The 16,159-nt window shown below is 38.2% G+C and overlaps 1 protein-coding gene across 5 annotated transcripts in view; it reads right to left on the minus strand.

The window, feature by feature from the left end:
- Positions 1-16,159, minus strand: part of bcas3 (BCAS3 microtubule associated cell migration factor) — a 222,501-nt gene that overhangs the window by 151,973 nt on the left and 54,369 nt on the right. For all 5 annotated transcript variants that reach the window (XM_039671015.2, XM_039671017.2, XM_039671016.2 and 2 more), the window contains exon 15: positions 13,759-14,023. In XM_039671015.2, the coding sequence (XP_039526949.2) occupies positions 13,759-14,023 (265 nt within the window). The remainder of the gene's footprint in view (positions 1-13,758; positions 14,024-16,159) is intronic.

Raw genomic sequence — 16,159 nt, forward strand, 5'->3', positions numbered from 1 at the left:
TGACTGAAGACTGAGTAATGGCTGCTGAAAATTCAGCTTTGTCAATATAAAGAACGTTAGAACTTAGAAGTTATTTAAACTGTAATAATATTTCATAATATTACCCTTCTAACTGTATATTTTATCAAATAAATGAGACCTTGGTGAGATTAGTGACTTTCCCAAACGTTAAATAAGCAGCCTATGTTAAATATAACTATAATGTATGGCGGAATACCACAGCAAGTGCTTGGGAGCACTAAGACTTGAGCACTTGCTGTGGTATTCCGCCATACATTATAGTTATCCACTTTACACGCTTAGAAAAGCGCAAGGTTTTATTTTGTGTCATCATTCTTGGTCGAGTTACACTACTCGTGTAACTGTATTTAAATAGGGAAAACGTGGAGGTGTTTTGGTCGCTTCTCTGCTTCGATTCCTAATGAATGAAGTTAAGTGCGATCAAAGTGTCTCGCGCGCCAGGGCGATTAAGTGTGCGCACTGAGACAAGAGAGAGGTATGTGTCAACTCGTCTTAGTTAAGGGAATAACAGTTTAATATAAAAAAACGGTGGAGTATCCCTTTAAGTCCTAACTGATATGTTATATCGACCTTATTGTGCAATGTGAAATTAAGCTTTTTTTTGTGAATGTGTGAGACTTACAATTCATTTGCTATAGGTAAATAACTAAGAGAATAGCAAAGTGCAGTAAACGTTAAAACTATTTATACAAACCAGTTTGATTAGAATTACAACAATACCTTAAAATATTATGCTAAGAAAACAAACCACTTCGAAATATCAAGTAGTAAAAGCTGTTTTGTACAGCTAAAAATAACTGGAAGATGATGACGCGGGAAGCCAGATACATTCAAGTTACAAATGGCAGCACCCACTCTTGCGTTAAAAATAAGGTGATAACAATTAACAATAAAATAAGCTGAATGGTGAAAGCAGCATTCCAGTTGTGCTAAAATATACAATTAATTCACAATAGAGCATGTGTTCTCAGAGAAACAAACACAACAGATAAAAGGTTTCTATAGCTCTCCCCTAACTATTCAACTTTCATCAGTTTTGTGTTTTGTTTGTCTTTTCAATCCAAATGATACAGGCATCGATTTGATCCACACTTCCGCGCCACAAAAACAAACCTATTTAATGCATATGTACGCTGCACAAATATTTCACACAAAGTCGTTTTTTAACCCCATTATATTTTCCCTTTCAACATTTCGGACCAGTCCAATAATCTCAACGAAGATTTTCCTTGCTTCCATTGTAATCACCAGGAAGAGGGCATTCAGGGGCTCCGAGAAATACCTGAGACACAAAACAATGATTATCTGAGGGCAAAAGCGCTGAGAGCGGCCGTGCCACAGTGTTGGAGGGGTTTTAGATCATTAGCCAGCCTGTCTGTGTCTCTCTAATACCCAGAAACGTTGTCTTTGTGCTTAACCAAAGAGAGACCATTTAGGCCTCATGGCCCTCGATAAAGGCCTGCTTTGGCTGGAGACATTACACAAACCCCTGCGCCATTCCACACAGGGCCCCGATCTCAAGGGCCCTTCACATTTCAAAACCACTACACCCCAAGCGCAGCCACCTTTTGTGTGCAAGAGCAGCAGAAAAGAAAAGGAATTTGAACAGGAAGCAGCCTGAAAACCCATAATGGTGCTTCTGGTGGACAAAGACGAGGAGTAGAGGAAGAAAATTCTTAATGAATTTAGCATCTTTCCATGAAGGACGCACTCAGTCTCTGCAAACTTTTTAACCCCCACTAAATCAAAACCCAACTCGCTCGTGGACACGCACGCAAACAGCGTCACGGCGGCAAAGCTTAAGCCTTCAAAAAAAGCAGACGCCTCGCATGGGATGATGTGAAACTCAGCCACCAAATGACGCGAACCAGAGTGTGGCAGGTTTGGCCGGAACCCTCAAGAATGGCACATCCGAGAGCGGCAAGGCGCCTGGCCAGTCAAAACGATACTGCTTATGGAGTTGTCATTTGATTAATGACTCATGTGTGATGGCCTGCGCAGTGATACATGACGAGCCAATGGAAAGAAGATCTATCGATGCAAATCCAAACTCCAAGAGGTAAGCCGGGTCACCCTCTGTCACCTGACCCTTCTGTTTAAGCTCACTCCGCTCCATTTGCATTTTCTTCTAATGGCACAGACCTGGCCGCCCTGTCACTGATATCTTGTTTTCTCCCCCAAGCTGTTCTATTTGCATCTGATAAAGCAATGAACACAAGCGATCCATCTAAACTGGCACTTTTCCATTCGTTATTTGCTTGATTTGCACACAAATAGCTAAAAACAACTAGCCTGCTAATACCAAACTCTGCTACTTCACTTTGCTTCGTAGACAGAGTCTGGGCGTGGCATAATTGTAAAGTGTTTTCTTTCTTGCGGGGGGGCGCTTGTGAGCATAAAATCATTGGTTACCCGTAAGCCAATCACATAACGTCTGGTTATTTGTTTGTTATTCGCCAGTTCAGCCGCATCGAACTTCCACTGTAAACACATGTATGATGTCAAAACAAAACCATCGAGTGAAATACCAGAGTGAACATGGCTGACCGAGTTTTGCTGCCTCCTTAACCTGATCCTCCATGAGTGCATCGCCTTGCCGGCCTTTGGCCTCCCAGTTTCTCGCTGACGATCGGTAATAGTTGATAGATTAAACTTTTCCCAAAACCTGTCGAGAGTAGGGCCACAACATCACCTCCATTAAAAATCTTTAACAAAGACTCTTCTTGTTCAGGCTTCACTTTGCAAATGCCAGGAATATTCTCCACATCAGATCGAACTGCATCCCACGTCTCCATATCCGAGGTCGTTTTCAATTTCGCTAACCTAAAGTACAATCTTAAACTCGGCGCTTAGCATCTACGTCACGGCTCTCAGCCCGCCCTCTGGTTGTTGATTGGCCGGCTGTTTTCAGGCCGGAGGAAAACTGAGAGACATGACGATGTCTCAAACTTCGTACTCAATTTCAGTTCGCTTGTGTACTCAGTACACAACATTCTTACGCAAACATCCTTCCATTTTAATCCCATTAAAACTGAAGTGAATTTAAAAAACACAACCGTGACGGAAGCTAACGTGAATAACAATCCTAGGGACAAAATAAAGCGCATGACGTTCCTGTCAGCCATTGAGAAATCGCTGGGCTTTAAGGAGCATCTGCAGAAGATCTGAATTCCTAGAAAAAAGTCATACTCTCTCAGTTTGGGAATACTTTGATATATTCTGTTTCACCCATTCATGTCTTTCGCGCTCGTCCAGGTTTCCCAGACATGCTCCTGTAAGAGTGTAGTTCACAGGAGGTAGGGATTAGGACGGGAGGGGAGGAGGGAAAAAAAGAGGGATGAGTGGAGAGGAAAAGGAACAATGGCGGTACCGCCGCACTCAGGGGGACGGCGCTGTCATGTCAAGTCTGCCTGTGCCAATTCCCAGAGCTATCATTATTAAAATACACACTTTCAAAGGAGGAGTACTACAAGTGGAAGTGAGGGGGGGAGAGTAAGTAAAAGGAGAGGCCAGAAAGTGCCGGATAAAAGCAATCCCGGTGGACAAAGTGAAAACAAATTAAAAGAACCATTATAAAAGACAGATGCTGCAAAGAAAATAAACTTCACAAGATTTACTGTTTTCAGAAGAAATCAGACATTGGTGGAAAAGCCATTTCTGGTTGCCTCTGCTTTTACAGTATCTGCTCACTGCTATTTTCAGGCTAGTAGTGGGGTCAAGCCAGCCTATGTGAAAATGGCCAACTGCCAGTCTTTTCCCCAACCGCCAGTGAAAGAGAGTGCTTTTAAAGTGACAGCAGAGTTTTTTTATCCCCTGCAAAGTTTTCGGGTTGAACGGAATCTGCTTTAATGAGCAGAAACATTATATGAAACTTCCTGACTATTACCAGACATTGTGCCTTATAAGTATTTTCACCTCAAACTGCATTATAAAATGATAGTTTTTTGTTCCCCCTCATTCCATGTGCTGATTTCACTGTAGTGTTCACCATATGATTACAAGCCATTACATCATGACAAAAACTATTGCTGCTTTATACGTATTTATCAAAGAAAAATGTAAAAGCATTCAAGTGTGTAATTTACTAAACAAACTACATCCGAAAGACTGTCTGAAATCAGATCCAATAGTTTACAACATGTCAGCATTTACAGCTCATCAGAGGAGTACCTTGGTGACAGTGGGAATCTACACTCTTCTGTGGCTCAGATAACAGCCTTACTGAAACCATATGTGAGCGAGTTTGTTTGCAAGGCAATGTGTGTGTGTGTGTGTGAGAGAGGATGTTTCACCTCAGTCGAGCAGACTTCACAAACGGTGCATGAGAAGATGAACAGGAAGGCATCCGCAGACTCAATCAATGCACCTCGGCATGTGGCTCTGATCAGGAGCACGTAATCTGATCATGTCAATTTACTTATGGGTAAGTGGGAACCATATTCTCTCCTCCCAATCATGAACGCTGCAGTGTCATTTCAAACATGTCTAAATGAAACCCTATGCTGGTGTGTCAGAGAGAGAGAGAGAAAAAAAGAAATCTTCCAGTGAATAAGTCCAATTCAAAACAGCAGGATGTCAATCAACTTGCAGCCTGATAGGGCCATAACAGCTATGGACGGTGAGTGGTCATGTTATTCCCAATATTCTGATTATTCAACAATTGTTGAATCTAAAATTATTACATTTAGTGCTTCTAAATCTTGAAAATGTATCATAAGTGAAAATCGATCATAAGAATAACTGTGAAATTGTAAATATCAAAAGTAGAAAATAAATGTTATAGTTGGCTTTAAAGCCTGTAAATAATGAAGGTAGGCTATCCAAAATGTAGAGGTAACCCAAGATGTGAATGACTACACAAAGAAACTGCTTTTTAATAATGACAATTAAAAAAAAAAATCAAATAAAAAAATTGAAAGTGACATGAATGTCAATTATTATGACCCATACTCGGAAATGGTCCTCTGCATATAACCCATCTAGGTTAGTGCACACACATTAGGAATAGTGAGAAGTGAACACACATACTGTACCCGGAGCAGTGGGCAGCCATTTTTGCTGTGGCACCCGGGGAGAGATTGAGGGTTAAGTACCTTGCTCAAGGGCACCTCATTCATTTCCTGCCAGTATTGAGAAACGAAACCCACAACCTTCAAGTTACCAGTCTGTCTCTCTAACCATAAGGCCACGAGCGACTGCCCCTAATCTACTACTATTGAAACTAAAAGAGCAGTGCAGTCCCATGCTGCAACAGCTGAAAAGGAAATATAGCAGAATTTCCTGATTCTTGTGCCATGATTGTGTTAAGCAGCACTGACAAATGATGTTTCCTTCAATAAATATATTTTTTAATTGTTCTAGCCTCAAAATTTCTTAGAACTCAAATGCTTTATTCCATTTCCAAGCGAAGACAAAAAAACGGTAATCTTACCCTGGGACCAAGCACTGTTTAAACTCATTAATGTAATTAAAATATCTAGTATCAAACCACAACATCAACTCTGCAGACATGATCAGAATTACATCCAAAATTACAAACTAAAGGTGGTTTTGACTGGTAAAACCATGAAAAGGGTCTGCATAAAATAGCATTAAAGCATCTACAGTACAACAAGAAATTAAAAACCACACATTTCATCATTATTGGTCTTGATTTGACAATACGGCAAAAACATGCATATCCAACAGCTGTTTCAGACACAAAATAAGCAATTTAATCCATGTATTTGCTTGTCATAAAACTATATTGTGCAAACACAAACATATCAGTGTTTTCATTTCCTCAGTGCAATTAGTGGTTTTGGCCTAAATTACACATTAAAAGGAGCCTAACAAAAATATTTAGTTCATGTAATATACTCAACCACCAAAGCTTTCAAATCACATTTGAAATACAAAAAAAAAAGTATATATAAGTGAGTATATATGTGTGTGTGTCGTAAATACAATACACATGTGTACATAAATTCTAAACTAATATTTCAAAGAACTATATCAGACTGGCAGACAGCAAGATGAGAAATGCTGCATTACATCATAGTACAGTAAAAAATTCACTGTGGGACAGTGCAGGGTCCCAGGTCATGAGAAGTGTCAAAATCACATTTCCTCACAGTGGGAAAGGGCAGCCTATCATCATGGCTCACTATGCCTGATAAAGACACACCAGCCCACAAGAAAAGTTTTCGCATGAGAGCAAGACTTAGCAGGCTCCATGAGATGTTTACAATCATCGTGCCAGGGGAAAGACAATGATACTAGAAAAAAATGTAAAAAATTAAGAAAAGATTTTCTTTACAAAATAATATTTAAGCTCAACATTAAGCATTATAATTGTCAAGTAAAATGGAAGAAAAAAAATTGTTGTAATCAATAACAATGATAATTAGGCAAAGCTATATTTATAAATTAAGATCAAACAATAAATATGTATCGCAAAAAAAAGTAAAACTGCAAAATTTTCTGATAAAACAACTAAAGAATACAAAATATACTAATATTTTAAAAAATACTAATATACAAAAAACAAGAAAACATATGCAGCATTTAGAATATTTTAAAACATGTTACAAAAATAATGTATTTTTAAATATATCTTAATTAATGAAGGCCGACAAAGATAGATAGATTGACAAATGTTAGATTAAAATATTTTCTTTTCACAAAAAAAAAAGTTAAAAAATCTTGTAAAAGACAAGCAATAAAAATCTTTTACAAATCATTTATCTTTAAGGCAGAAGCTGGACAGGAAGCATTGCTGTTTGCTTTTAAGAGGAGGCCATTCATAAAATTCAGGACAAATTACAGAGTAACTCCAGCCCTGTTGCTGGATTAGATTCATATCAAGACAAAACGTAGTGGCATGATTTAGGCCTAAGTATTTTTCCTCTCTCTGCCAATGGAGTAAAATAAGGTCCATCGTTTGAAACTGGCCTGTTAACAAAAAGCTGAGAACACAGCGCCACAGAGAGGCCCACACTTGTACTGCACCCAGAGCAATAGGACAAGACTTTGTAACCAGACAGACCAGAGTAATAAATCTTTAGGATAGAGAGTCTAAATGAGACTGTACATGATGCAGAGTTGTGGTATGTTAAAACAAGAGCAGTGCTTTGATGCCTAGGCTGATTGCACGACTGTTGTTTTGTGAGCGGAGGAGCTGAGCTTTATCTTTAAGAATCAGAGAGCCACTGTGAAGCTGTGATGGAATTTAAGAGAGAGAGAGAGAGAGAGAGAGAGTGTCACAAACAAGGGAGGAGGCAGTTTGTGATTACAGAGAGTGTTTGCTGGCCCTGTCTCTGTAGATCAGATCGGCTCATCTGGCTGCATGTCCCACAGACACACACGACCATATACATATACACACATGAACAGAGAGAGAGAGAGGGAGAGAGATCGAGATCTGATGATTGTAAATGATTCAGCTCATGACTCAGTGACTGTGACACGCTTTACCGCCACTCTCGACCAGAAAGCAAGACTTCTACTCTGCTCTAAAAGGCACTATACGGCCCTAACAACAAACATTAAATAGAAGATTAAAGACTAGTTAGAACCCATATTTGGCTTAGGCATTATACACAAATATACAGTAGGCTCTGAGACCAATAAAATAATTATTTCACTACAAATCATGTTATACATTTGAGTGAAAAGTTAAATAATGTAATAAATTGCATTCACTGCAAAATAAACTACAGATGAGTTGGGTAAGACTTAATTAACATATTTGAAAAAAGACTCTTATGCTCACCAAAGGCTGTTTTTGTTTGATCAAAATACACACAATTTTTTTTTGATACACAATTAAATATATTTCTTTTTTTAATATAAATTGCATAATATTTTTGCAGAAACCGTGACACATTTTATCTGATTCTTTCTGAATAGAAAGTTTCAAAAGAACAGCATTTATTTGAAATAGAATACTTTTGTAAGAATATAAATGTCTTTACTGTCACTTTTGATCAATTTAAAAGCATCCTTGTTCAATAAAAGTATGCCTTTCTTTAAAAAAAAATAAAAGAAAAAAGTACTATCCCCAAGCTTTGGAGCAGAAGTGTATTTATAAAACACTAGAGGAGAGAATAATCAATATATTTATATTGATTATATAATATATTTATTTTTTAAATATAAATTGCGTAATATTTTTGCAGAAACCGTGACACATTTTATCTGATTCTTTGAAATAGAAAGTTCAAATGAACAGCATTTATTTGAAATAGAATACTTTTGTAACAATATAAATGTCTTTACTGTCACTTTTGATCAATTTAAAAGCATCCTTGTTCAATAAAAGTATGCCTTTCTTTAAAAATAAAATAAAAGAAAAAAGTACTGTCCCCAAGCTTTGGAGCAGAAGTGTATTTATAAAACAGAATAATCAACATTAATTTCAAGAATTTAATAGAATTTCAATAAGATTTCACCTGTCAACTTTACAACCAGTGTCCCTTTTTAAAACATTCTGCTCCAAACAACAGCTTTGCAAAAGCATCCATGTCTGCCTGTTTTCGCTCTAAGAAGAGGAATGGTGTAAACAGGCGTAGTTACTGATAAAACAACCTGAAACCCAAACAAGCCGTATGCGGACTTTAAATGGCTCAAAGGAAGTATCCCGATATCCCTAACTTAATAACAGCGAATTAACAGCTTCCTGTTGCATCTTGTTTTTCCTCTCAAAATAGTCAATGAACATAGGTGAAGAAGCAGACCAACAAGCTTTGTAAAATTGACATAATTTCCTGTAAATGTGACTAAAGGTGACAACCTCAGTCCAGATGGCACTTTCAATCGCACTCCTCACAACCAGAACTTAACCGCTGCATATGGCTATCAAAGCCACATGAGTCCTAAACACTCCAACAGTTATGCTTTTATCAAGCATTTTCTTTCACCATTTGTTCATTTATAGGTAGTTTATAGACAACTTAGCAAAAAAACACCACCTAAACAAATGAATTAACTCTCTGTTAGCACTGAACAAAGAAAGACTTGTTGAATTATCTGACAATGCCATGAACCTAAGGCGAGGGGGATGTGCCTCCTAAAATAGACTGAAAAAAGTCCACAATTAAACTGGAAGAGAAGAAAGCCCGATTGTGGTTTCTATTTTTACAGAGTGCCAGCTCTGAAGGATGTGTACTTCTCTAGTTCCTTCCCTAAATCAATGAGTTGTCACAGGAGACAATTGCAAGTCTACTGTTGTGGCTACCGTGTCTCAGCTTTTCTTATCAATCATTTATTTCTGCTGCCTCCGTTCACGCTCATGGACCCAAAAATGAACAAAACCGACGGAAAAGCTAACAGAAAGTGACGCTGATAGCCTTTTCTCCTTTTGTGTCTGATATCTAATCATAGCGGAAAAGGATTTAAAAGTGCGACATACACAAAAACAATTTTTCGATGACGGAAAATGCAGTTTCCTAGAGAGAAACTTTCCTGGTTTTTTTCGTTGTTGTTTTTTTTTTGTAGAAATCCTGTTGTCATTATACTGTTTAGCAAACGAACAATTGCACTACCAGCAAAATCGTATTTTTGAAAAAACAATTATACTTTAATTCAGCAAAGACACATTCAATGGATCAAAAGTGACTTTCACATTGTTCTTCAACAAAACTTTACATTCATCAAAAAAAATCCTAAAATATTTGGATTCCACAATATTAAAAGTCACAACAGTTTTCTGTGTGACACTGAAGACTGGAATAAAGGCTGCTGGAAATTCACCATAGCCATCACAAGATATTTTATTTTACATTTTAAACGATCAATTAAATCTATTCAAATAGAAAAGTTCTTTTAAATTGTAATAACAAATAAACAAACAAAGGTCCTGGTGAGCATAAGAGACATTAAAAAAAGCATTAAAACAAAAGTTGTATTCTCACAGGCTATGAAAATTCATGTGTGAACAAAATGTGAAGGGTAATGTGTGTAATGTGTATTTGTGATACATTGAAATGCCTAAAATGGGAATGGGAAATATTGAATTATTAATTTGAAAAAGAAGCAAACAATTCTGGCAGGATATGCGAGCGGCTCAAGCATTCCAGCTTAAAGTACGAGCCCATAGGAGAGGCCCTCAGGGACCACGGAAAAGTGCAAACCACTTTTGTCTCTCCCCCACACCGTTTCATCTTAATTCAAAAGCCACATCCTGCTATCCTCCCATCTTTTGGCTTAAGGAATTATGGAATGATCCTTGAGGTTATAAAATCCGGACAGTCCAAGGTTGCCTCTAAGGCATACGAACTGCATCAGATGTCTGTTTCTTAGATTTCCCATCCTGTTCCCAGTACAAAAAAATGTCACCTCAGAACCCTGTTGTCAAAGTGGCTCATCGGGCTGAAGCTGATAGGACTAATTGTTGACAGGTGCTTCTAATGCCCGACTTTGAAAAGTGAGTCTGATTTACGACAGGGCTTCTATGGCCGACATTCACGGCTGCTGGTAACATCCCTATACGAGACGCCAAGCATTCCGGTCCCGTGATGTCACGGCCTTCAAAGTCAAAACAGACTACAAGTTATTGATATTTTCTTGGAGACTGTCAAAAGAAAAGATGAGTCACTCATATTAATTGTATTGATTATTTAAAAATATATATATATATATATATATACATATAGAAATATATAAATGTAACTTTAAAACGCGACGCTCGTGGTTTCATGTTGTATATATTGATAACATGATTATTTAAAAAATAAGAACATATATAAAAGATGACATTTTAATCTTTTAAATTAGCTAAAAATCAGCAAGATACAATGTATTGGCCAAAAAAAGTGTATTTTAGACACTTTAGATAAAAGTGTATTTTGCATTTTATATACAAATAAATGCATAAAATAAATACGGACATACATTCATTTATTTGTATTTCTTACATATAAGGATACCATCTTGGTGATTTTCAGGGCGCTTTCACACTTGGATCGATTGATTGCTCCCCCCTTCCTCTGCCCCCAATAGACTGTGTTCACATTATATTATTTGAATGAAAAGGCGTCAAAATGGATAGAATTGCTCGTTCTTTTTTTTTAACCTTTGGTTTTGTTTTCAAAGAAAAGATACAGAAACACACTTGTGTCTGTCTGCCGCAAAAGTACTAAAATCGGTCCAAAGACAGGGGACTGTCCATCGAAAACAATTTTTCGTGTCAGTGTGTCAATCCCGCTTTTCGTCACACACAAACACACGCACGAAAGTTAACGTTTATGAAAACGAATCAAATATTTTGTAGAGTTAAGTAGGATAGGAACTTCATAAAATGGTACAACAAATGTTTTGATGTTTACTTGTCTTTACTTTTTGAGCTTTAATATGATTACTACATTCTTGATTATAGAATAGATCATGTAAAGCTTTATTTCCAATATTGTTAGTCATCGATAGTGGTTCACTTCCATGATTTGGTACGATTGTGCTCATTTCAGTAGCAAACCGTACTCGAGTTCACATGAATCTGTTCGTGGGTGCGCAACCGAGTTCGGAAGACAGCGTTCACATCATCCAAACAAACCAAAATCTGACGTCATTCGAAACCATATGCGCTAGTGTGAAAGGGCCCTCGGTGTCTTCCACAATGAGCACTTGCACATATGATGTTATTTGCTATATTACTTTGGGTGACAGAGGCCACATACACGGTTGTCAATTCACCTTGTAGAGCTTAAAATAAAGCTTAAACAACAAGCCAAAAATGCTTATAATAAGTGGACATGGAAACATTGCAGAAGCATGCTCTGTGAATCAGCCTTATCAATCATAAGCAATACAGGACAACACTGTCAACTGTGCTTTAGTTAAAATAGCTGAACTTCACTAGTCTTTTGTCGCTGTAATATTTCATTGGTGTTTCGTACACAAACGGAATGATAATTTAGGGGACTCACTCCTTTATTTAAAAGCGTTTGTTACTACAGAAACTTTACAGCGTGTGTAAGCGGTCAGAGTAAGCAAGGCTCTCTTGAACCCTTTGGAAAGCTCTGCAAACACCCAGCAACTGACCAGTCTCCTGTGTCCGTATCAGCAGGGTGCCTTTGGTGAGTACAGGGGTATTGATTAATCAGACCTCTGCTTTTTGGAGTGCTGATGGGCAAACAACACTGACAGGCGTGCCAGCTCTTGTGGCAATCAGCACAGGCATGAGAAGTGTGTGTCAGTGGGTGTGTATGTACGTAACAGTCAGATGTGGTCAGAGTGTGTGTGTTTGCAGCCAGGGACAGTGTTTGACAAACATTGCAGTGTTGTGAAAGAGGTCAACAGGCTCGAGCATAGGGTCTGCTAGGGTGACTCGATTAACTCCTGAATGGCCAGGATACACTTACTCTGTTTCAAATTCTAGTGAGGTGCCAAAAAAAAAAAAAAAAAAAATCAGGGCTATTATCGTTCACTAAAACTACTTAAAACATTTTTGTTAATTCAAATATAGCTGAAAGAAAATCAAATATAAAGATGAAAAACTAAACTTAGAAATATTGATTGAGCCACTAAAAGGAGTATTAGTGTACCATGGTCAGTTATGAATGAACTTTTATTTTTATTCAATGCTATACAAAAAAAAAATTATAAATATTTCAGAGTAATTAAAAATGTATTACTTTACCCAATATTAGAGTGTGCTATATGTTTTTTTTTATGAATATTAGCTAATAATGCAGTTACCTTAGCAATCTGCTAACGTCAAACTCAACTAAAATCAATTTTGGGTTGAGTCTCCAATAAGGGTGCTCCAATTGATCAAGAGACGATCATTATCGGCCGATAATACCTTTATATAGTTTGATCGGTGGTCTCTATAAAGGCAGATCAGAAGAGTTGATCAGATGACGCAAAACTCGCAATACAATTTTTTCTATGTGCAGCAAAAATTGGTTCACTACATTCACCGGTCTGGCAACCCTACAACAACAGCAACCCTACAGCAATGACAGCAATAATCTAGGGCTGTGTGATTTTAGTGCATGTCTTTCCTTCACAGCGGTGTGCTTTCGTTCCTCCCTAAAACCCAAACTTACAAACATCCAAATCTGCAAGATTAGTGATTGTCATAAAATACAGTCTACTGTTGCTAAACTGCAGAATGTGTTCAATAATAAAGAACGTCATAAATACTGCATTAAGCCACGAAAGAGATACTTTTCTCCAGGCGTCTTTCTGTGTGTGAGACGGAGTGAGTGGAAAAAGCAAAGTGAATTTTGAGCTAAATAATGGCCAAATACTCACAGATATATGTAAAAATGCCTGGCTTGGTGAGTAATCACTTAAACACTGTCATCTATGTCTAAGTGAGCATGAACAGTTGGGAAATAAGACGCATGCGTGTCAGTATATTGGATCTGTGCAATAGGTCTTAAAGTGACAACAGCCTAATATTCCAGCTGCTCGTGTCAATCATGTTAAAACAACAACAACAAAAAGAAAAAAATTATTAAGATTAGTGTTATTTATTTTATTGATTGGTATGAGTGATCGTATCAACCAATACTAATTCCAGTGATCTGTAATCGGTGATCGGCCCCAAAAATCCTGTACAGAGCCCCCTTTAGTCTCTCAAGCAGAGCAATTTTTGTTTCCCCATGTTGAATGTTTCAAATCAGTCACTTAATAGTTTCCATGACAGTTAGAACAGAACGACCTAGTATAACTACTGTTACTAACTAATGAAACACTGCAACTGTGCAGTCACAGAAAGGCCCGGCATAATCTTTGCTAGTGTTTACTAACCATGTAGTGGTGATCCGGATGGGCTACTGGAAAGGCCAGGAATGGGGCTACATCGGCCGCCCTGTTTGCTGCTGAGCTCTTGCTCGATTTCTTCCAGTCCGGCACTCTTCTGAAAGCGGCTCATGCGATTGACCACACGGGGAGACATATGCGTGCGTGCGCATGGCGCTCCACCATATGGGTTGATGGGAAAGACATGCGAGGTGCCACGGAGAGTACTGATCACCACCCAGCGACAGTCATGGCTGAAGCAGATGTCCTGTACCTAGAGTGGTTAGAGAAAAGATACGAATGTAAGTTCAATACAATAAGCTCCTTTGGTTAGGAATCAAAAATATAAAATCATCATTAAATTAATAATATTGTCATCGTAGAAAGTTGCTAGAATGTAGCATCTTGGGTGAAAAGTACGAACATTAAAGCAATGCCTTTCCTTCAAAATTTCAGAGATCTTTTCTTCTTTATTAGGAGTTTATTGAGCTTGCCGTCGACTGTAAGAAAGGGCCAATTAAAAATGACCAGCTCATAAATATGAATCATTCAAAATAAGATTAATAACATGCTTTGTTAAAAAAGGATAAGATGAATCTTTATTTCATGCCAACTTAAAAGACATTCTGTAGGAATTTTCTCTGGTGTTGCAAGTCGTGACATTATGTTTTCATAAATAGCTTCTGGTAAAGACGAGAAGATATAATCTTCAAAAAATGTGTTCTGGAATGGTTGAAAGGAATGAAAGAGAGGTGTTGGTAATCACAACAAGGTGTTGGGGTGGAGAGGTTTCAGAACTGATCACCAGATATTGGTTACTGCCAAGAAAAACCTGAATTTCTAACCTGGCTTTTGTATTTATTAAAATCTCACCCCCGACAAACCATCAGACTGCCAAAACAGTGCTTCCTGTTTGTTTTCCTGTGTTACAACTCCTACGTTCAATCAGACATGTGCAAAATGGGTGTTTAGTCAAACCCTGTTTTTTTAAGCATGTTGCGCCATGAGCATTGTTTTATAAGAGAGTATCTTGAAATCCTGCTCCATCTGTGCTAAACTTGTCTTAAAGTAGCTCTATGAATTGATGGTGGGCTTTCCCCAAAACATGGTCCAGAAATCTTACACTTGACTTTACCAAACAGCACTCTGCTATCAGCAAGGTTCAGCTAATGGCTTTTTTATGGCACTTTTTATGGATAGCCATCAGCTACTGGAATGCAGCTGTCTGGAGATCTGTCTGATTCTAGGTCATTCTGCTCTATCTGTCTCAGATCCGTCTCGAGCTGAATACGCCAACCAGGACATGAGCAAACGAGTCAAGATCAGTGACCACTTCCTGTTCAATGACAACGCCAATCTGTTCATTTTCCCTTGAGGAGTAAAAATAAGATTTAGGCAACCAAAGACAAAGACTGGGATATTTCAATTGATTAATCAGACACACATCAAATGAGGTGTTTGGCCAGTCATGTGCTACTCAGAACAGCTTAAATAGTGTATGGCTTCAGGCAACGTTGGCTGGTAGGTTATTTACCTTCACGCACACTAAGGTCAGCTCGGAGCAGGTTGGGAGTCAGATAAGGCCGGGTGCCTGTGTCCGCCCACGAGGCATTATCACTTCTTTTATTTGTTCTGCTCAAGATAATGCGTCTTGGAGGGTGCTTGCTTTGTGCAGTTTGCACTGTTTACAATGCCAGATCAAAGCCAACGCATGGCCAGGCAGCAAACCTGGCATGAGCCGGTGACAGATTAACCACCTTCCTCATCTCAGCAGAGCTGCGGGCCACCATGGCCCTGTGCTCACAAAGGAGGGAAAATGAGAATGTTTTACACACTCGGTTCCAGCTCTCTGCCATGCCTGGAGGTACCGGCTAAGGTAATCACACCTTCAATATAAGGAGCAGGTACGAGAGAGGAACATAAACTTCACCCACGGGCCAGTACCCAGCTTGCAATTTTGCATTTTTGACTCACTCAGAGTGCACTTGAAGGGTAAAGGGACAAAGCGATTTCAGAAAGAAAAAAGAAAAAAAACTATAATGGACATACTATTAAAAAAATGGCATTAGTAGTTAAAAACAAGTCTGTTTATAGACATAACACTTGATTGTGCTGCAGTTATATGGCACTCATATGACAATAACATACAGTGAAACAGTTTTTATTCCACTGCAGTGTTAATATTTGTCATGTGAAGAAGGATTTAAATTGGGGAAATATGTCTGGCATGCTTTTAGACATCGAATGTAAGAGTGAGAGTCTATGAACTAGAGCAGAGATCAGGTTTGTGTGCATATCCAAACATGACACTAGCTGAGTAAGTAAGGGTCTAGGCCCTTTCGGAATAAATATTAGTTCTACTTAAGCAAATAAAACCTTACAATTTGCCAACTGAAGGAGATATTGTGGT

The sequence above is a fragment of the Pimephales promelas genome, chromosome 16, assembly GCF_988280905.1.
Source record: "Pimephales promelas chromosome 16, fPimPro1.hap1.1, whole genome shotgun sequence".
Classification (NCBI taxonomy): Eukaryota; Metazoa; Chordata; class Actinopteri; order Cypriniformes; family Leuciscidae; genus Pimephales; species Pimephales promelas.